The sequence below is a fragment of the Marmota marmota genome, unplaced genomic scaffold (assembly GCF_001458135.2).
Source record: "Marmota marmota marmota unplaced genomic scaffold, marMar, whole genome shotgun sequence".
NCBI lineage: Eukaryota > Metazoa > Chordata > Mammalia > Rodentia > Sciuridae > Marmota > Marmota marmota.
Genome location: NW_025999880.1, coordinates 1,089,781 through 1,112,201, shown reverse-complemented (window position 1 = coordinate 1,112,201; position 22,421 = coordinate 1,089,781). Strand labels below are relative to the sequence as shown.

Below are 22,421 nucleotides of genomic sequence, written 5' to 3'. Positions count from 1 at the left end.
AATTAAAATATGGCTTAACAAGAAGGTAGTAGGTAGAAAAGAAACAGGCACCGCATGCTGGGCAGTGGCCTCCTTGTTACAGCATGACACTACATCTAGTAAACTATTTCCTATAATATTGGAACACTATCCACACATCAACTGAGCCTTAAAAAAAACTAATTAGAGCTGGGTGAGGTGACACATGCTTAGTGGCACGGGAGGCTGAGGCAGGAGGATCACAAGTTCAAAGCCAGCCTCAGCAACTTAGCGAGGCCCTAAGCAACTTAGCAAGACCATGTCTCTAAATAAAATACAAAAAGGGCTGGGAATGTGGCTCAGTGCTTAAGCACCCCTGTGTTCAAATCCCAATACCAAAATTTAAAAAAAAGAAAGAAAGAAAACTGTTTTGTTTTGTTTTGTTTTTGTAGCCCAACAAAAGATTAGATTCTTACCCTGAAGCAACTCAGTGTCAAAGATCAGATTAAGGGAGTGCTTTAATTTCAGAGGCCTCAAAGTGGCCAATGTTAAACTGAGAAAAGAGAGATGGGCTAAGCTGAAAAGCCAGCAGATTAAAAAAAAGAAAAGTTTCTGTATCTAGAAGAAATCTCTGGGTATGTTTACTCCAACCTAAAACTGAGTAGCAAATAGCCTACAAACTTATGAAGTTATTGAGAGAACTGTATTTCTTCAACAAATCATGGTCTGGCCTACAATAGCCTATGATGGTTAACTAGAATAGTATTCATCCCCAATACTGTACCAGCAGGAAGTGGGCTACAAAAGTTCCACCAAAGCAGGCACAATCTGCAAAACCTAATTCACAATGAAAATTCAATAAGAGGGGACTGGGGATGTGGCTCAAGCGGTAGCACGCTCGCCTGGCATGCGTGCGGCCCGGGTTCAATCCTCAGCACCACATACAAACAAAGATGTTGTGTCCGCCAAAAACTAAAGAATAAATATTAAGGAATTCTCTCTCTCTCTGTCTCTGTCTCTCTCTCTCTCTCTCTCTCTGTCTCTCTCTTTAAAAAAAAAAAAAAAAACCTCAATAAGAAAGAATTACCCAGAGAACAAAGTTAGGCGTCTTATAGGACAATGGACAAAGGACTTACTCCCAAGGAGCAGAACCAGGGTCTAATTAAGTGAATTAATACTCTACTATATAGCAGGGAATCAACATAATTTCAGAAAGATTTGTTAAGTGCTGTGGACCAATGATTGTTGTGTATTTTTCATTTTCCCAAATAAGAGTTATCCTACTCATATTTCACTACTGTATTATGGGTATATACTGGGTTGGGGTGGGAGAGTGGGGAAGAATAAAAACTGGTCTTTTAGGTCACTGGCCTATGAAAAACCACATACACACTTAATGGAGAAGAATATACATCAAGAGAATTTGAATGATCCAGATTTGTTCCCCACCCCTTTTTTAAAATAATATTTTTAGTTGTAGATGGACACAGTATCTTTATTTTGTTTATTTAGTTTTTCATGTGGTGCTGAGGATCGAACCCAGCACCTCATGCATGCTAGGCAAGTGCTCTACCAGTGAGCCACAACCCCAACCCCTGTTCCCCCCTCCTTTTTTTGGGGTGCATTATAGTTGTACATAATGGTGGGATTATTACATTTTCAAATGTGCACACAATACAATGATAAGAGTTTCTGCCCCCAGCCCTTGCAAAATAGGGGATCAAACCCAAGGCTTTGTACATGCTAGGCAAATCCTCTACCACCGAGCTGCCTGTTCTGATCTCATATATATCTTGGATCTCTAGGTGATGTAGCAACTGTAATACATAGTAAGAACTTCTCTGGCTGTCTTCCTTGGGGAAAGGCTAAGTATGTTCTTTGCTTTAACCAAGATAAAGGACAATGGGCAGCCAGAAAAGCAGACTGGCACATAGGTTACTAAATGACCTTCAGCAACTTTTCTTCATATTCATAGGAAAAGAATTTCCTGAATTTTAGCTGAGCACATGGTTACCCTGCTAAAGACTAAATTCCCAATATCCCTTGTGCTAGGTATGACTGAATTTTATCCACTGGAATGTGAGAGGTGTGATATGTGTTTTTTATCCACTTGCCCTCCACGTCTTCCCTCTTTCTATCCCATTAGCTTCAATGAGTTCACTTAATTGTGTGAGTGATAATACCACCAAAGGGCATTTTCAGTAAAGATCCAGATAGTAATTTTTTCAACTTTGTGGGCCATATACTCACAACTCCTTATCTCTGCCATTATAGCAATAAAGCAGACATAAATAATACATAAATAAAAGAACATAGTTGTTTTCAGTAAAACTTCATTTTTAAAAACTGGCAAAAGATTGGATTGGCCCATGAGCTGTAGCTTGCTAAACTCTGTCCTAGGGAATGGCAGAGCTATATAACCCTAGGTATCTTGCACCAGCTCAGCTCTGAACTATGATGAAGAGACAAATAGAAATCTACACCTTGTTTAAACCCCCTATATTTTGGAGGTAACTGTATTACAGCAGTTTGAGAGTACTTCCTAATACACACATATGCCATAGGAATTAAACTTCCATCATAGGCAAATTCTTATTTAGCTATTTGGGAGTTCAGTAAAAAGTGGAAAACAAATTTTCAATAACTTAGAGACTGAGTCATGACTCCAAAAAGATTACATTAAAGACCTCTAAACCACATCCACTTCCAAGACATGTTTCATGACTCAGAAATTCTTTCTATACAAAAATACAGAGTATGTAAACTTTAAAAATATTTAAATAAAAGATAATGAATATTTGAATTTTTAAAAATATGTTTCTAGTTATTGATATACCTTTATTTTTATTTATTTATGTGATATGCTGAGAATTGAACCTAGTGCCTCACACATGCCAGGCAAGCACGCTACTGCTGAGCCACAGCTCCAGCCCCTGAATATTCGAATGCGAATGATATTTGAATTAAAGATAATGGATCTGAAGATGTGATGATCTCCAATCCCAAAAATGGAACTACTTGCTTATCATGAACTTGTTAAAAATCCAAATCTTTCTTTTCTTAATCTCTCCTCAAAATAGCACAGTGATTTTTTTTTTTTAAGTGTTAACTACTTTTAATTAGATGTTGGGTGTGTTGGGGCAGATAAAATTGTTCTTTGACAATTTTCCTAATGGGAAAAGGACAAGAAAGACAAAACACTATCAATTATCCAGAATCATGGCTTGAAATTCCACTATTTTCAAGTCAGTACAGGAACTAAAGGAGAAGTGGTTCTGTGTGAGAATATTTAACAGACACACCTGTTCCATATGTTCAAATACTGCTGGAGTAGCAATAGCAGCAGGTGCCTCTTCAATAATCTTCTGATGCCTGCGCTGTACAGAGCAGTCACGGCCAAACAAAGAGATGGCATTGCCATATTGATCTGCTAAGATCTGTACCTCCAGATGACGAGATTGTTTGGCTAGTCTCATCACAAATATAGGTGATCCAGGGACTTCAGCTTGAACCTATGTTAGAAAAAGAAAGAAAACAAAATCTTAAGTGGTAAATTTTTGTTGTTGTTGTTCTGCTAAACTGTTTTGATTTCAACAAGCAGAAGCCTTGAAGTGTAGGACTATGTTAATCAATAGACATACAGAATGAATAAAATAGAGTCCATGCCTTGTCTCTCTTTAACATTTTGCATTCTTAGTCATATAACCAATATTAATGAAAATGAAAACATAAAACATCCAGTATGTTACAAAGGTAAACAGCAAAATATTTGAAAACACACACATACAAACCCCACAACAGGGCAAAATATTGCCATCTGCTCCATACAGCCAAATATATGACGTGCTCAAGACTATGCATTCATTCCTGGTTCACATTATATCACACATGGTGTTTTTGCAAATAAAAGACTTCCATCTTCGGTTTTAAAAAAAATTGTCAGTGGGTACAGAATCCTACAATGGTAATTAACTTTTTTCCAGCACTTAAGAGATATCCCAAAGTGTTCTGGTTTCCACCCTCTCTACTGAGACTTCAAGTTAATTTTGTTACTCCTTTGAAAATAATCCTTTTTCTCCAGTTGCTTTAAGATGTTTCTTTTTTTCTTTCTTCTTCCTTCCTTTCTTTTTTCTTTTTTTTTTTTGGAGGTGGGGTGGGGTGGAATCTGTACTTGGTATCTTTTACCAGTTTAAGGAAATTCTTAGCCATTATCTTTTCAAATATGGCTGTTTGTTTCATTACTTTAAATGTTACTTCTGTTCCATTCTCTTCTCTGAGACTTAAAAGTACATGATGTTAGATCATTTCATTATATCCCATGTCTTTTATGTTCTGTACCTTTTTTGTTCTGTTTTGCTAAATAACAAGTCACTTCAAAACTCAGTTGCTTGTTTAAAACATCAATACTTTATTTGCTCATGATGTTATGCTGAATAATTCTTCTGGTCTTGCAATTGTGTGCATATCATTATCTGGTGGCTTGAGTGGGGCTGAATGGACTCACTCACATGTCTTGTTGGCTGGTAGGTCTAAGGAGCTTTCATCCTCCAGTTGGTTAAACCAGGCTTCTTTAATGCAGTGATCCTGTAGAGTGAGGGTATAAGTTGCAAGGCCTCTGGAGGTCTAGGCTCTAGAACTTACATATCACTTTGGTCACCTTTTAATAATGGTCTAAGCAAGTCACAAGGTCAGCTACAATTCAAGGACTGGGGAAAGAGATGCCACCTCTTGAAGGGAAGAACAGCAAAGTCACATTGCAAAGGGTGCACATACAGGAATGGGAGGAGTTATTGTGGCCATCTGTGCAAACAATCTACTATAGTCCCCCTATGGCCACAATAATTCACATACCTCCCACATGCAAAATAGACTCACCCCCTCCCAAGACCCCCAAAGTCTCATCCAATCATGGCATCAGGCTTGATGTCCACTTTTCTCATGACTCATGTCCTTGGGTGCAGCTCCGCATGTACAGTTTCTCTTGATGCAAAGACCTGGGAACTAAAAAGACAAGTTATCTGCCCCAACACACCCAACATCTAATTAAAAGACTGGGAGAAAGAACTTCAAAAAATACTCCCATTCAAAGAGGAGAGGATGGGAAGTACATAGAGGTCACTGGTTTGTAGCAATTTCGAAATCCAGGTAGGTACATGTTGCCAGGATCTCCTACCCAGGGGCATGGATTTTTTTTTTTTTTGGCGGGGGGATCTGGTTCTATTCCTTAAAAGTGTGTCTCTAATCCATGGCATCCCTCTGCCCTCTCCACTGAAAAAACTTTTTATTAGAAATAACTAATGTTGGGCTGGGAAGATAGCTCAGTGGTAAAGTGCCTGCCTAGCACTTTACCACTGAGCTATCAGAGGTCCTGAATTCAATCCCCATCACCACATAAAAAATAAACAACAATAAAAATGATATTAAAAAAAAGAAATAACTAATATTTACAGCTGAATAGTTTTCTCAGTCTGCTTCCTGTCCATAAAAATGTGAAGATCCAAAGGCCTCTTTTCATTATGAACTGTTTCTGTCCATTTTAGTTCCTTTGGTGCATTCATCAATACAAGTCTCTTGATAATTTTGTGGGTTTTCTATGGATCATAATGGATTCACTGCTTATCTCAAAAGCCACAACCATAAATCATTTCTGCATAGACTTTTCTATACTTTGGGCAAATCAAACTGTGGTGAGGCAATGCCCTTAATATTATTAGAAGCATGTCTGTCTAGCTAAGAAGGTCATTTATCAGATACTGCTGTAAATATTTTTGAGTTCTTAAAGTCCAGACATTCTTGACTTGATCTTTACTGAGACTTTTTTTTTTTTTGCTTCACAAATTTTTTAGAGGCTAAAGAGACTGGGAATGAGAAACAATTATATTTTCAACCCCAACAAGTTCTAGGCTCTTTTGATTTCCTTTGGGTGTTAGCACCCAAAATTCTGCTAGCAAACAAAACATTATCTTTAACCCATCTTTCTTCTACAGCTCCTTAGTATAAGCAAGTAGAAACACTCTACTTTTAACACTTGGTCCCCAGAGATCTCCTTAACCAGATTCTCGACTTCTTTAAACACATAATCTTTCAAGTTACTTCAGAAAACATTTTCTGTCAATTGCTCCACGATTATAAAACATGCGGTTATCTTTTTTCCAGACTCCAATGATAAGTATTTCACTACTTCTTCAGCCTCCACTAATAGTTTGCTCATCATTCCCCCAACTTCATTAATATCTTCCTCATCATTTTTCCAGCTTCTACCTATGAGCCAATTTCAAAAACAATGCCTTATTTTTCACTGTGATAGTATTATAACTTTAGATATTAATTACTGTGTCAGTTATCCATCGATACCGAACAAACTTCAAAAATTTAATGATTTGGGACAGCAATGCTTTTACTTGCTTATGAGTTTATAGGGCTAGGAGGCCTTAGATGGGATGATTTACTTCTGCTTCACTTGGCCTTTCTCTAGTAGGCTACAATTGGCTCTTTACATGGCAATCTGAGGGCTCATTCCAAGAGGGAAAGGGCAAAAACTATAAAACCACTTGAAGTTTAGGTTCAAAATTTGTACACTATTTCTGTCACATTCTATTGGTCAAAACAAGTCACAAGGTCAGTTGAAATTCTCAGGGTAGAAAAGAGCAATATCATATTTTACAGGGGGATACAGAGAGGGGAGGAGTTATTACAGTCATCCTTGCAAAGTACTATCTCACATTGCTCTTTTCTGTATTTTTCATCCTTTTGTCTCTCTTCATACTTCAGTCCAAGATTTCTTCTCATCTATTTTTCAGTGACTAATTCTCTTTTCAACTGCACCTATATGCTATTAAATTCCTATACTGACTTCTTAATTTTAGTTATTGCCTTTTCAGTTTTAGGATTTTAATTTGTTTCTTCTTTATGGTTTTTCAGTTCTCTGCCAAATTCTCAATCTTATCTTTAATTTCCTCAGATATGTTAAGTACAGTTACTTTAAAGCCCTTGTCTGATTAATTTTATATTTAAATCCACTGTGGATTTTGTTTCTATTGACTTTTCTTCTTGATTTTCAATCATGGCATTTTATGACTGCTTATTTTTAATTGGGGGCTTAATATACCATACAAAAATTAATAGAAAAAATTGAGATTCTGGGTATTAGCTTTCTCTGGAGTAGATTCATATTTGCTTCCTGTGGTGGCTATGAGCAGTAATAATCATAAAGCATATTGCTTGAATCAATGTTGAGTACTTTGAATCTGAGATTTAGTCCCTGAGAGGATTTGTCTATTTCCAGTTCATCCTTTCTCCTGCGGTATAGTCCTTCAGAACCTCAACCTAAAATGTGGGAGTTTTCCCTGGGCACCCATTCTCAGCAAGCCCTGAAGTCTATATTTTGGCCTTTTAGTCTCTTAAGACTGTTGAAAACTCTAGCTTTTCAGCTATTTCTTCTAGAATATTTCTTTATGGAAAGAGTGGCCTTGAATTCCATGTTCATCTCTCTTTTTCTTCTTCTCCCATAATTCTTCCCTGTCTTGAAAGGTCTTTAATGCCTTAAGACAGAGTTTGTTTGTTTAATCATTTGGTTTTTAGTTTCTTCTCAGTGGGAGGACTAGTTTGAGTTATTTAGCTAACCATTATTGAAATTTAAGGATTTTCACATAAAATGACTCACTCCTTAGTGTCCTAGACTCTTCAACCATTGAATTGCACAATAATGAATAGTTTTGAAGTGTTTATAGGAGTTACCATTACCATGTTTTCTGTTTTGTTTCTAAGAGCAAAGGCCTTCTCTCTAGACTCCATGAAGCAGTGACCTATCTCTAAAATCAAAATTTATAGAAGGAATGTAATGAAAAAAACTGAGGTAATATTCAACTTCTTACACTCAAAATGAGATAATGCAGTAAGACAATATTTTTACCATTTTCTTTATCTAGTTCAAATCATGGAAGACCCAGGTCATAGAGTTTCTCCCTTTAGCCCTTGAAAGTGAAGCAAAAAAAATTGCTGATGAAAGATTTTGAAAAAGGAGGAGTGAAAGCAAATAAATGGTTGCTAGGGTCGAGAATGGTAGCAGATACCTATATTCACAGCTATTGGAGAGGCTGAGTGAGGCAAGAGAATCACAAAGTCAAGACCAGTCTGGACAACTTAGCAAGACACCGTCTCAAAATAAAAAATAAAAAGAGCTGGTAGAGTGCCCCCCAAAACCAAACAAAACATTATTAAGGACATAATAAAAGATGGTACAATATAGAAGATGCTAGGAAAACTAAGAAAAAGTGGAAAGCTAAGAGAGTGATAAGGCCAAACTTGTACCCCATTTTCCTTTTATCTGACATCTTTTCTGGGTATTAGTGGGAGAAAAAGAGGTAAGTTAAGTACATGAGGCTAACTGTGAGGGCAGAGCAAAGGTTTAAGATTCTGAAAAGATACAACAATGTCACCAGGTGTGGTGGTGCTGAGGCAGGAGGATCACAAGTTCAAAGCCAGCCTCAGCAACCTACTGAGGCCCTAAGCAACTTAGCACTATCTTGTCTCAAAATGAAACATTAAAAAAAAGGAGGGGGGCAGCTGAGGACGTGGCTCAGTGGTTAAATGCCCCTGGGTTCAATCCTTGGTTCCCCAAATCCGACCCCCAACAAAAAAGATACCATGCCTTTGGTTGCTGCTACAACCATGGCCACACTAACTTAACTACAAAGCAGAGGGTAAGACAGAGAGACACTAGGATGAGCTTTGCTGAGCCACCCTCAGTTCTACATAATGTTGGCCTGTCTTAGGGATCCTGTGCCGAGCATATGACAGCCATACAGCACAGGCTAAGGCACAGACTGCTGGGCCAACAGGATACATGGAACACATGGTAGAAACACAGGGGCCTGCAGAAAATTTGAAATGAAGTAAGGAAAGCCAATGAGCAAGTCTGGGTCTGACCAATGTTGGAGCAACTAGATAAATATCATATCAGCATACCTAACGCTGATTTATGTCAGCAGACCAGGGGTAAAAAATACAGAAAGACACTGATTTTTTTTCCTTGTCACTATGAGATACTGTGAGTCACATGTGCCATGCAGGGAAGAACTACCTTCCTATATAAGAAAGAATAACTCTACTGTTTGAATTACCTAAATGAATAAAACTTAAATTGATTTGGACATTTCACTAACTTTATTTTCCCTGTTAATAAGCAGGTGGAAGGCTAGGGAGAAAGACTAGATATAGGCAAAGATAAAAATTAAGTATTTTTTGGACATCCAAATTTCAGCATTGTTTAATTGTGTATCTCTGATGTACATGTCAGCTCAAATAAACAAAAAGAACTTGCACTCTACCTGTCTGAAGAGGTTAGGGAAGTCATCTGCATTGTTGACTTTTCTGATTCCCTTTCCTCCTCCTCCTTCTGAGGCCTTGATCATTACTGGATATCCAACTTCCTCTGCTGCCTTTAAGAAGAAAGAGGAAAATGGAAGAGTAGTATTTAGTAGAGTAGAAGAAAACTGGCATTTTCTCCTTTAATAATACAGTTATTTAGTAGATCTAGAAGTACTAAAATAGAAAGAACCTCAAGATATACCAAGGTGAAAAACTAACAGAATAATATTTGTAGTATTAGGTTAAACCAAAAGAAATAATCTTTTTGTAGATTAATACTGGAATATTGGCAATTTTATATGGTTCAGTCTAGGATAATCCATAATAGAAGTCAAAACCAAAATGGAAATATATATTTATGTATGATTGTATATAAATTAATATATCCATATATATAAATGCAAATAAATGAATTCTAGAATACACAGAATTCTATAAATGGAAGATGGGTAGAAATGAATTTGTATCAAATATATTGTTGGAGTACCTTCCTTATAGTATGCAGGTATTTACACATTACCCATAATTTTTTTTTAAGTATTTAATATAAGTTGATGTCTCAGCATAGCTTCTAACCACACATTTAAAAAAAACTAAGTCAGAACTCTCAAGTATTCAAAAACTTTTTCTCATACAACTTTTTATAAAATATAAATAACAAGATCTCAAAATAATAAAATTAGAAAACTAATTTTTCAACACATGCTCTAAATGTGCTTTTCACATTTATAGTAGGCTGATCAGGTGACAGTTCAAAAATTTTTTGAAAAGTAAATTATCCATCAAATAAGGAAATAGTTAAAACTAGATATATCATACACTATGTAGAATACTATATAATTATCAGAAGGAATGAGGTTACTTTTATATGTAATGATATAGAAGATAACTGAATTGTACTGTTTAGGCAAAAAGTAAATTGGGGGAAAGTTAACCAAAATCTTTATATAACTAAGTCATTCCTTTGTAAAATTATTCTTGGCTTTTAAGGTTTTGCTACATTATGAAGATAATGTAAATTATATCTCTAAACTGTATCATCAGAAAAAAAAAACATTTTAAATTTTGTGTCAGATTAGTGATAAAAACCCATCTCTTCCAAAGTTTAATTAGCTCTATTCTTTCCTATGCTGATATAAAGAGAATTAGTGGGATTAACTCAAATCACTCAATGATAGGTGATCAACGAAATAGCACAAATGTTAAAAAGACATTAGAAAGAGAAGAGGGTATCCCACAGGAAGTCAATAAGAAGATAGACTTGTTAAAAATATAAGAAAGTTCTAGCCACAGTTCACCCATTAAAAATATTTTAGAATCTTGCTGGGCAAGGCTGGGCGCAGTGGCGCATGCCCCTAATCACAGTGGCTTGGGAGGCTGAGACAGGAGGATCACAAGTTCAAGGCCAGCCTCAGCAATTTAGTGAGACCATAAGCAACTTAGCAAGACCCTGTCTCTAAATAAAACATTAAAAAAAGAGCTGGGTAAAGCATTCCTAGGTTCAATCCCCAATATCAAAATAATAATAATTTTGTTGGGTATGGTGGCACATGCTATAATATCATGTGCCTGAGGCAGAAGGTTTGCAAATTCAAAGTCAGCCTCAGCAACTAAGCAAAACCATAAACAACTTAGCAAGAAACCCTGCCTCAAAATAAAAAGTGCCGAGGATGATGCTCAGTGGTAAAATACCCCTGATTTAATACACAGTGTGTGTGTACATACACAGAATTTTAGAATTTTAATGCTATGGGGGAAATGTTTATATATAAAATTAAGTAGAAAAAAATACCAGAATTACAAAACAATATATATTGTAAGACCCTAATTTTTTAATTATTGGGATTTATTAATAAAGATTATATAAATGGGGCTGGGGATGTGGCTCAAGCAGTAGCTCGCTCGCCTGGCATGCGTGCGGCCCGGGTTCGATCCTCAGCACCACATACAAACAAAGATGTTGTGTCCGCAGAAAACTAAAAAATAAATATTAAAAGAAAAATTCTCTCTCTCTCTCTCTCTCTCTCTCGAGCGTGCGTGCTCTCACTCACTCTCTTTAAAAAAAAAAGATTATATAAATATATGAATTAACCAAAAAGCTGGAAGAAAATACATGGATATTACATGATTATGTTAATAGGCATTATCTTTGGATGGTAGCTTTATGGGTAGTTTTATTATCATCTCTGGCTTTCCAAATTTTCTACCAGAAATTTCTGCTTATAGGTCTGGGGCTATAGCTCAGTGGCAGAGCACTTGCCTAGCATGTGGGAGGTACTGGGTTCAATCCTTAGCACCACATAAAAATAAACAAATAAAATAAAGGCATGCTGTCCATGTACCACCACCAAAAAAAAGAAGAAGAAGAAAAAAAAAGAAAATTCTGCTTACATTTTAAAATCAGGGAAAAAAAAGAAAAAAGGACTTCTATTCTTTTGCAAATTATAGCAAATAGAATAAAGCATTTGTAATTGAATTAGAACTAGTAACTTTTCTTATTATGGAGATTATGGGATATTTAACTTGAACTGCACACAACAGAGCAAAATTAATTGAACATTTAGCATTCCTCTTGAATTTATAATTCACAAGTCAAACTCAAGCAATGTGCTTTTCTAAAATGGCCTCTCTTCCATCATCTACCTAGAGGCATAACTGATACTTTCATTTAGCTAAAAAGTTCATAAGGAACAAACTGGAGAGAACTATAAGGAAAGAAAAGGTTGGAGAAAGGATCTCTCTCCTTTTGCCTGGGTTCACCTTTCTTATGTGAAAGGATAATAGAGTAATACTTACAGCCTCTCTTGGCTCCCTCCCTCACTCCTTCCCAAGGGAAAAAGCATAAATTATATGACTGGTCAATTTAGAAGGAGAACTAAATATGCACTGCTCAGTCTCTTCCCTTTTGAGATAAGTCCATTGCACAAATATATGCTTTTGTTCGGCTCTCAGCCATATAATAATCTAAATGATAAAAATGGCATCTCTATAGAAGGAAGCCTGAGGTTATTCAGCACTGCAAGTTACCAGTGAGGCAGTAAACCTGGTTAAATTTGGCATTCAGTTTGTAAATCTCATTGCTGTTACACACTGAAGTCATTTTTATCAAGTGTATTGTAACACAGTTGAAACTTTGACCTGACTTAGCCATCTAAACTTTATCTTGGTTCTGAACTCAAGAAGAAAAGAAGTGTGTGGCTTGCTGATTCCCCTCAATCTAACAGGTGGTAGAATGAGGAAGAAACAGTACTTCCTTAAAATACCAATTTAATTGCCTAAGCAATGTTCTGTCCAAATGAATAGCATGCTTAAAACTAGTCTAAATTTAAGTTTAAAGTCATTTCCTCACTCTACACTTTATAAACTATACAGCCTGGTCTTACAACCCTCATACCACCAAGGATACACACCATGAACCATATTTGTGACTATAATCAATCAGTTGAAAGGCATCAATCCCTGGAGTTAGGAACTCACCTTCAGCCCATCATCCACATCCTTCACATAACCTTTTTCATACAGTTCCTGTGGAACATTTAAGATACGTTTGGAAAAATCATTTTCCTGCCAGTCCACACGAAGACCTGCAATAGACAAGTGACTTGAGAGAGTAACTATAGGAATTCATGTCAGTTTTCTGCAACATATTCTTTAAATGCTATGATATTTATCCTAAATTGAAAGCAGATGTGAGAAAAAAAAAAAGGACATAACACTGTGATCAGTCCATGTAGGTAACAGTATGTATCCACAGCATGAGGTGGCAATTTGGATTCTTATGCTGGAAGAAACCAGGAGAGCTAAAGGGGACCAACTTATAAAAATGCAACAACAACAAAAAAGCATAACAGACTTTTCACAGCAACCCGGCAATACCTTCAATCTGTGTGTTCAGGCCTGCTCTAGGGCCAGAGGTCTGAGAAATAATTCAATCTTTATGAGCCCTTGGAAATGGAAATGGCAGTTTTATTCGCCTCAGCAGAGTCATGATTTCATGCTCCCTGAATGTTCCTGTACTTAGCCACAAGGGGAACACTATAGACTCTCCATTCAAACAAGAACAAATTCAAGCTTTTATTTTAAACTATTTGACCTAGCAGGTCTGGAGAGGATATGGCAATCCCCCTGGAGAGCCAGAATAACAAGGGTTCAAATCTCCTGGCCTCAAGACAATGGTCATTCCAATTTAAAAGAGGTTTTAATGTATGTCTGCTCCAAGAGGGTGAGTACTGAAAAAAGGGAAGTTCGTTTTGTCATCAGCTATAATAATTTACATGGCACTGTTTATGGGATTTGTCAAGAATAATTTTTTTAAAAAATTTCTTTCTCTACATGCGTGAAAGAAAGGTTGACTATTGACCTCATTTTCTGCATCAAGGGCAACTGAGGTTGAATGGTATTTTGCAAAGCAAATCACCCATAGATTATGGGCTGACATCAGAAAAGCACTGATAGGTAAACATTTGAGTAAGAGGGCTTTAGGTTTTTCCTGGGGACCCAGGCCACCACCCACATGGTCCAAAAGTATAATTACACTTAAGAAGCCAGCCTCTAAGGAAGATTCTAGCCTACCCTGAATAGATTTGAACCCCCAGAACATGTGTTTACCAGAGTTTCTTCAAATTAAGTCTCAAGATCATTCTAGACCAATTTATCATCTGTGCACCTCGTCTAAGTTTAAATTTCTAAGACATGACAAAAAATACATGACAGATGAATTAAGCTAGGAGATATCAAGATATCTCTTATCAAGAACCCCAATACACTTTAAACAAACTAAGCCCCCTGCTATTGTCCCAAATAATCTACTAAGCTTTTCTGCACTTCAAAAATCCAACCAAGAAACAATTTCTTACCACTGCCACTCCAGGGAAGAGTTGGGATACCTGCAGTTTGAGCCACTATGGAAGATGCAATCTTATCCCCCAAAGCCCACATGGCCTGGCTTGGAGGACCTAAAAACAAAACAAAAAAATGTAACATTTTTGACTCATTTTTATAGCACATGTATTTTGCCCAGTATTTTAATTATTTTGTATTTGTCTTATCCCTATCCCCATTACATGTCATAGAGATCATAAATTTGATTATGGGGACTGCTATGTTTTTGACTCATGTTTGTACCCTCTAGAGAATTTAATATAGTAAACTTTTTGCACACAGTGAGAGCTCAATATACACAAATACATGCTGGATTAAATTCCTAATAAACCAAATTTATCATCTTTTATGATTCATCTTTACTGATTAACAAAAAAAAAAAAAAAAAAGAAAAGAAAAAAAATTAACCTATATCCTAAAATAAAGATGGTAAAGTTTTGGGGTTCAAATCTGATACATTATAGTATCTTTGGTCTTAGGTGAACCCAAAGTAGAGATCTATCTGCAATAATGTTTACAAAGCATATTAAGTATTATGAAAATTCTCTTGAGACAGAGAGAAACTATTTGAGCCATAAAACCTCTCCTGGAAGAAAATGCCTCTTATCCATAGGAATATAGTCTATATTCTTAAATGCAAAGCTGTTGATTCATATTTAAGGGCACACATTCTTCACTATTCAAAAATGGGTCCTTCCCTTCACATGTTTTTCTAAGGTTAGTGGGAACGTTTTAAAAATGTGCTTTGGAAAGCACAGTCTTTTTCATACCTCAAGGAAAAGAACTCAGGGACAGAAAACACAAACGGGATGAAATGAGCTAAGCAGGGTGTAAAAAATGAAGAATGGGGAATAAAGAAATAAAAAGGGTTATTCTGAGCATCACTGATTGAATAAAAAACAAAAGGGCTGAGTACATGTCAAACAGAAGAAAATAAGAGTAAAATATGGACAAAATTAATAAAAGGAAACAGGAACAATAGTACATCACAAAGGGTTACCCATGAAGGCGATGCCATTTTTTAAGAGAAGCTCCGGGAGCTTGGGGTTCTCAGAAGCATGACCCCAGCCAGCCCATACTGCCTACAAGAAAACACAACATGATTCATTCTTAAAATTCATACCAAACAAACAAAGAACAATAACAACAAAAACCACAAACTACATTATTCTCTATTAAGATTAGCTCTACTGCAAAAAGTACAATAGCTTTATAGCAGACTTATGCTTAATTCAGGTTCTATGCTTGATTGTTGGCAAACTTTTTACACAACAACAATAAGCAGTCCATTGTAACAAAACCTCTGAAGAGGTAAAAAACAAGTTGAAATTGATATTACAATCCAATTAGTCTTGTTGGTCTTTAGGAAACTCAATTCATAGCCTTTCAGCTAGGCTCTATAGAACCTTTTCTAGAAATAATGACCAATTTCAAATATTCAATTACTTTGGCCACCCCAATTCCATCTTTGTTCCATATAAGCCTAGAATTTTTTCCTCAATGGGCATTCAGGTATTTACCCTAAATTTCCTAACACAACATGATAAGGTAGAAACAATCTACTTCTAAAACACCATCATAATCTAAGCTGAGCATAATGCATAGGATATTCTTAGCTAACTTGTACTTACTTGGGATGACTTGAAGGTGAAATGTATAGAATAACAAAGTCTCTGAAAGACCCTTGCAAACTTTCTATTTGTATTATGTTTATTTTTAAACATTCCCTTCTTTCCATCTCTCCTTGTCTGTTTTAGTTATTCCATATCAAAGTACATAAGAATTTTCAAAAAAGATGCTTTATATAAAAGTTCCTCAACGCATGCTGTCCATCTACAACTACCAAAAAAAATAAATAAATAAATAAATAAATAAAGTTCTTTGTATAAAAAAATTCTTTAAAAGTTCTAATGAGCCGAGATGGTAGCTCAGTGGTGTAGAGCTTGCCTCGCATGGCTGAGGCACTAGGTTTGATCCTTAACACCATGTAAAAAATAAATAAAATAATAAAAGATATTGTATCCATCTACACCTAAAAATTTTTTTTTAATTTTTTTCTTATAAAAGTGCCACACATTGGTAATACATGCCTATAACCCCAGTGACTTGGGAGGCTGAAGCGGGAGAATTGCAAGTTTGTGCCCAGTCTCAGTAACTTAGTGAGGTCCTACACAACTCAGCAAGACCCCATCTCAAAAAATAAAAAGGGCTGGGGATGTAGCTCAATGATTTAAGTACCCCTGGGTTCAATCCCTGGTATATATGTAAAACAAAGTTCTTAAAAAAGTTTTTTATTATAAAAGAAATTTGCTTTTAAAAGACTCTCTTACTTGTACTGGGATCCTTTTGGCAATATCAAGAATTAATTCCACATTTGCATAGTTGTTGTTGTTTGGTCCTCCAGGCACTGGTACATAGTGATCCGCCATCTTAATGTATTCTGAAAATGTAAACAAATAAATACAAAATACATAATTTGTTTTCAAAAATGTAATGGTATAGCAAAACTGTGTAAAGGACAGGGACTATCATAAGTAACCATAGAACAAACAGCATTAATGGGACAATTTAATTGGAGGCTCTGAGTTTGTCATACACTTAGGAATCTCTCATACTCAAAACAGCAGTTCTCAAACATTTCACTTCAGAGGGTTTTTGTAAGCTCTGTATCAAGGTTGAATCAGTCAGTGACCCATGTAAAAATTACTCTATTCTAAGAAAAAGTTCTAGTCCTTCAACTTGCATGGTACCACAAGAAAGTCCTTCCCCTAGTGTAGTACTTACTGTACAGAATGGGAAGAGAACAGAACTTGAAAGGTTTGCTAATTAACTAAACAGGGAAGGTTAGTTAGAGGAATCTGATTAGTGCCTGAAAAAGGTTTATCTGGAATTTGGAGGCAGTTAGTATTTGAAAGAAATTTTTCTTTAGTTTTGTCCCCTAACGTCTCTCTATTCCGATACTGGCAAAAAAACTATAGCAGAGCAACTACCATTTCCAGGAACAATATTAAGTCCTTTTTATACAAATTCTCTCAGCAATCCTATATATAAGTATTTTTAGCACCCCACCTTACAGGAAATTCTGGCTCGGAATTGTTAAGTAACTTGTTTAAAGTTCATCTTTACCATATTTATTAACATTCCTTATATCTTGTTATTAACATTAAAATAATTTAATTTCTTCTATAAAAATTCAACTAAAAACAACATTCCACTAAAATTAAGATATAGGGTCCTATAGGTTGCATAAAATTAAAATAAGTTCATTCTTTTTTCATTATAGAAGAGGAAGCAGGAAATTTACTTAAAAATGTAGATAATGTCAGGATATAATGACATATTTTTAAAAATCAAAACCACCCTTTATCTCATCTCAGAAATAACCAGTTCATATTCTGTTATACATGTAACCACAGTTAGCCAATTTAACAATATATTGTGATATCAATCCACATAATGACATAGAGATATATGTAATTATATGTGTACATATATTGAATATTTAATATTTTAATGATTAATATTTGAATAGCCCATTATTCATTTACATACTAAATTATTGATAAAATATAGGTTATTAGAAATTTGAAAAATGTTAAAATAATGTATATCCTTATACTGCTATCCAATTATGCCCTCAGGATATTTCCTAGAAGTAAAACTATTAAGTCAAAGGTTATTCACATTTTTCGATTTTTGCTAGTAATATGGGTGCCAATTTGCCCCACCTATATTATGAAAAATCTTTTTAATTTTAGCAGTTTTTTTTTTTTTAAACACCTCTACATACCACTGTTTTGATTTGCTTTATTTGGTTACCACTGATTCCAAATCTCTTTTTCACATGTTTGTTGCTTTTTCCTTAATCTTCCTTTCTTTTTTTTTTAAACATGGTTTTGCTGTGTTGCCTAGGCTGGCCCTGAATTCCTGGGTTCAAGTAATTCCTCATACCTCTGCACCCCAAGTAGCTGGGACTATAAGCACACACTACTGCACCTGGCTTATTTCTTCTTTTATGGACTACCTGTTCATGTTTTTTGCTCATTTTCTATTGAAAAGTAACTTTTTCTTACATTGTTGCCAATGTTTTTCCAGATTATAATTTGTCTTCAACTTTTTCTTTATTTGCTAAATACTAAATTATGTAGACAAATCTATCCAACTTTTCCACTATGATTCAGTCTTTTCTGTACTTCAAGAGTCCTAGATAGAGAAAAACATTGCTGACCTATATCCTTTACACAAATACACACAATCTGCAAAGGTACTGTTGCTGCCAACTAACAAAAGTTCAGAGTTCTACACCAATAAACTTCTTACTGTCATTACACTAAGGAAAAAAAGGTTATGGAGATAGAAAAAGAAAGCTCATACTAATTATATAACCTGTATCTCTCTATCGTCTACTCGTCCCCACAACTACAATTACAGGTGTTATCCTAGAATATATTCACAAATAATTAAAAACTATCCCCCAAACAGACCACAGTGGCACTCCATATCTGCAGGTTCTGCATCTGTGGATCCACAATGGGCTGCAGATAAAACATTTTGGAGGGCTGGGAATGTAGCTCAGTGGTAGAGTATCCCTGGGCTCAATTCTAGTACCAAAAAGAAAATAAAAACATTTTGGTGAAAAAGAAAAATTGCATCTGTACTGAAAAGTAGAAACTTTGTTCCCTATCATTAATTCCTAAATGATATTAATATAACTACTATTTACGTAGTATTTACACTGTATTAGGTGTTATTGGTAATCTAGATATAGGGGGGGATGTGGTTAGGTCATAAGCAAATATTATTTTATATGAGGGACTTGAATATCTGCAGTCTTTGGAATTAGCACCAATCGCCTACATACCTGAGGGATGACTAAACTCAATTCCTTACTATGGATTTCATTAATCATTCATCTTTCTGTCTTTTCCAGTAATTATCATGAAATTAAACTATGCAAATGGGTTAACCATCCTTAACCTGTCAATTTTGCCTGTTCCCATCCAGTCTCAGAGGATGAAGTCCCCTCTCCTATCTATAGTTCCCTTTTACAATTTTTTAAATCGTAAAAGTAATTTGTATCTTAAACTGGATTATAGCAATGACTGCACAATGGTATAAATATGTTAAAACTCACATACCTAATAACACTAAATTATACTCAATGAAGCTGTTAAACAATAATTAACATAATAGAAAGGTCAGGGGGAAAAGGAAAAATCACCCATAATTCTAACTCCTTCTTTAATACCAGTCCTTTCTAGCATTTTGTTTTTTAAATAACTTTTTAAAAGTATAAAAAGAATACACTCCATGTTACAATGTTGGAAAAAGCAGAGAAATAAAGAAATAAAAACTTCAAAATTCTACCTTTAGAGAAAAAGACTATTATTGCTTTGGTATATATTGTTATACCCTTTTTCTATGACTATATACAATGTATTTTTTCCTATTATATCATGCTATCAATTTCCTTTTACAGGCAACATTTTCCTTAGCAAACATGGTAGACAGATACTAAGGAGTTATTATGATCTCAACCTCCCGGATTTTTGCTTATGTACCTCTTCCCCTTGGGCACAGAAAGAATCTATGACTTGCTTCTGGGCAAGAAAATATAGATTCAGGTGATGAGTTATCACTTCCATGAGAACATTACATAAGAATATAACCCATCTTACTAGGAGATCCTCTCCCTTGCTGACTTTGAGGAAGTGAGAAGTTATTCTGGGATGGTCTATGTGACAGGGAGCCAAGAATGGACTATAGTCAACAATCAGACATTCAAGCCCTCAGCCTGACAGCTAACAAAAGAACTGAATGTTGACAACAACCACGTGAGGCAGAAGCTACATTCATTCCAAGTTCTGCCTCAGATGAGACCTTAACCCTAGCTGACAACCGACTAAAGTCTTGTGAGTACTTGAAACAGCCCTCTGAAATGTTTTATCTGCAGCCTATTGGATCCACAGATGCAGACTCATATACAAACTATATACAAACTATATACTTTATACAAACTATGAGATACTAAATGTTAGTTGTTTTCAGCTGCTAAATTTGTGATATTACTATTACATAGTAATAATATAGCAATTTTTAAATTTTATTTTGGGGGGTACTGGGGATTGAACTCAGGGACACTCAACCACTGAGCCACATCCCCAGCCCTATTTTGTATTTTATTTAGAGACAGGGTCTCACTGAGTTGCTTGGCACTTTACTATTGCTGAGGCTGGCTTTGAATCCACAATCCTTCTGTTTCAGCCTTGAGAATCGCTGGGATTACAGGCATGCGCCACTATGATATAGCAATTTATCCAAATAGTCTTATACTAATAAATGTCATTCAGAAAAATTTGGGAGTTTTAAAAAAAATAAATGACAGCAGAATGCATTACAATTCTTATTACACTTATACAGTACAATTTTTCATATCTCTGGCTGTATATAAAGTATGTTGACACTAATTTGTGTCTTTATACATGTACTTTGGATAATGATGTCTATCCACATTCCACCATCCTTGCTAATCCCCTGCCCCCTCCCTGTCCTTCCCTATCTAGTATTCATCTATTCCTCCCATTCTCCCCCTCCCTACCCCACTATGAGTCAGCCTCCTTATATCAGAGAAAACATTCGGCATTTGATTTTTTGGGATTGGCTAACTTCACTTAATGTTTTTTAATGACTACATGGTATTTCCCAGAATTGGGATGGAAAATTTTAATTAACTAATTGGTATAATACCTTTAATTAACTAATTTGCTAATATTTAACAATTAATTCAGTTTCTCACTATTTAAAATAACGAGCAATGAATATATGATATCCTTGTACAAATGTATTTGCCCTCACTACTGATTTCTTCCCCCTGAGAATACTAGTAGAATTTGTTGATCAAAAGAAATGCATATAATTGTCCACTTGTGCCCTTGATCCTTTCCCATTCCTTTTCTTAGAAGTCTCTAATGTACTTCAGGTCTCTCATACTTTAATTCTCTTCTCAGAATGAAAATATCCCCAAATTTCTTTCATTCTGAAAATTTTAAAAAACCTCACTTTACCCTGAATTTTGTTTTAGTTACTGCCTTTTTTTTTGCTCCCTCATACAAAATTCTTAAAAAAAATTAAAAAATAAAAATAAAGGGGCTGGGGATGTGGCTCAAGCGGTAGCGCGCTCGCCTGGCATGCGTGCGGCCCAGGTTCGATCCTCAGCACCATGTACAAACAATGATGTTGTGTCTGCCAATAACTAAAAAATAAATATTAAAAAAATAAATAAATAAATAAAACTAGTCCATATCAGTTATCTCCATATTACTTCTGACATTCCTTAACATCCTATATTAGTCTGCATACTCTTATATTATTACTCTGAAATTATTCTTGCAAAAGTAATTAATAATTTATTAATTGCTGCATGGTTTCTGGTCCTAATTTTGGACTGTTGACACATTTAATACTTCCATATGGAAATTTCTTTTCTCTGTGTTTCTCTGTTTCTTTTCCAATCTCTTTGATCATTTCTCAGCTTTATTTATAAGCCTATTTACCTTAGTTTATCCCTAATTTTTAGTCTTCCATAAATTCTCATACTTGGCCCTCTTTATCTCTTCTTTTGGAAAGTACTGTTAACTATGCCACATATTTGCTAATAATAAATACATCTTAACCTTTAGCTCTCATTGTTTCTTAATTCTAGAAGGATATAGCCAACTTTTTATAGGATTAATAGAATTTTGCCAAAGCCACAGGTACTCCACACTAAATCCATCTCACCACACACACACACACACACACACAAAAAAAAAAAAAAAAAACTTGCTCTTCTAGCTATATAACGTATTTTAGTTGGTGGTATGAGCATCTGCCTAGTCAACCAAATTACAAACCCAATGATCAACAATGACTTTTCGCTGGGGATGTGGCTTAAGCAGTAGCGCGCTCGCCTGGCATGCGTGCCGCCCGGGTTCGATCCTCAGCACCACATACAAACAAAGATGTGTGTCCGCTGAAAACTAAAAAATAAATATTAAAAATTTCGGGGCTGGGGATGTGGCTCAAGTGGTAGCGCACTCGCCTGGCATGCTTGCGGCCCGGGTTCGATCCTCAGTACCACAAACAAAAACAAAGATGTTGTATCTGTCGAAAACTAAAAATTCTCTCTCTCTCTCTCTCTCTCTCTCTCTCTCTCTCAAAAAAAAAAAAAAAAA

At 35.5% G+C, this 22,421-nt stretch overlaps 1 protein-coding gene and 1 long non-coding RNA gene across 4 annotated transcripts in view; both read right to left on the bottom strand.

Moving 5' to 3' along the window:
* Acaca (acetyl-CoA carboxylase alpha) overlaps nucleotides 1-22,421 on the bottom strand; it is a 236,173-nt gene that overhangs the window by 157,617 nt on the left and 56,135 nt on the right. For all 3 annotated transcript variants that reach the window (XM_048787899.1, XM_015495351.2, XM_015495352.2), the window contains exons 4-9: nucleotides 16,539-16,648; nucleotides 15,209-15,290; nucleotides 14,184-14,282; nucleotides 12,805-12,911; nucleotides 9,288-9,398; nucleotides 3,261-3,470 (exon numbers count right to left, since the gene is read on the bottom strand). In XM_048787899.1, the coding sequence (XP_048643856.1) occupies nucleotides 3,261-3,470; nucleotides 9,288-9,398; nucleotides 12,805-12,911; nucleotides 14,184-14,282; nucleotides 15,209-15,290; nucleotides 16,539-16,648 (719 nt within the window). The remainder of the gene's footprint in view (nucleotides 1-3,260; nucleotides 3,471-9,287; nucleotides 9,399-12,804; nucleotides 12,912-14,183; nucleotides 14,283-15,208; nucleotides 15,291-16,538; nucleotides 16,649-22,421) is intronic.
* LOC125611983 lies at nucleotides 4,053-9,281 on the bottom strand. Its single transcript, XR_007342217.1, has 2 exons — nucleotides 4,834-9,281; nucleotides 4,053-4,542 (listed from the first exon to the last, which is right to left on the bottom strand). It is a non-coding gene; the product is annotated as an uncharacterized LOC125611983 (long non-coding RNA).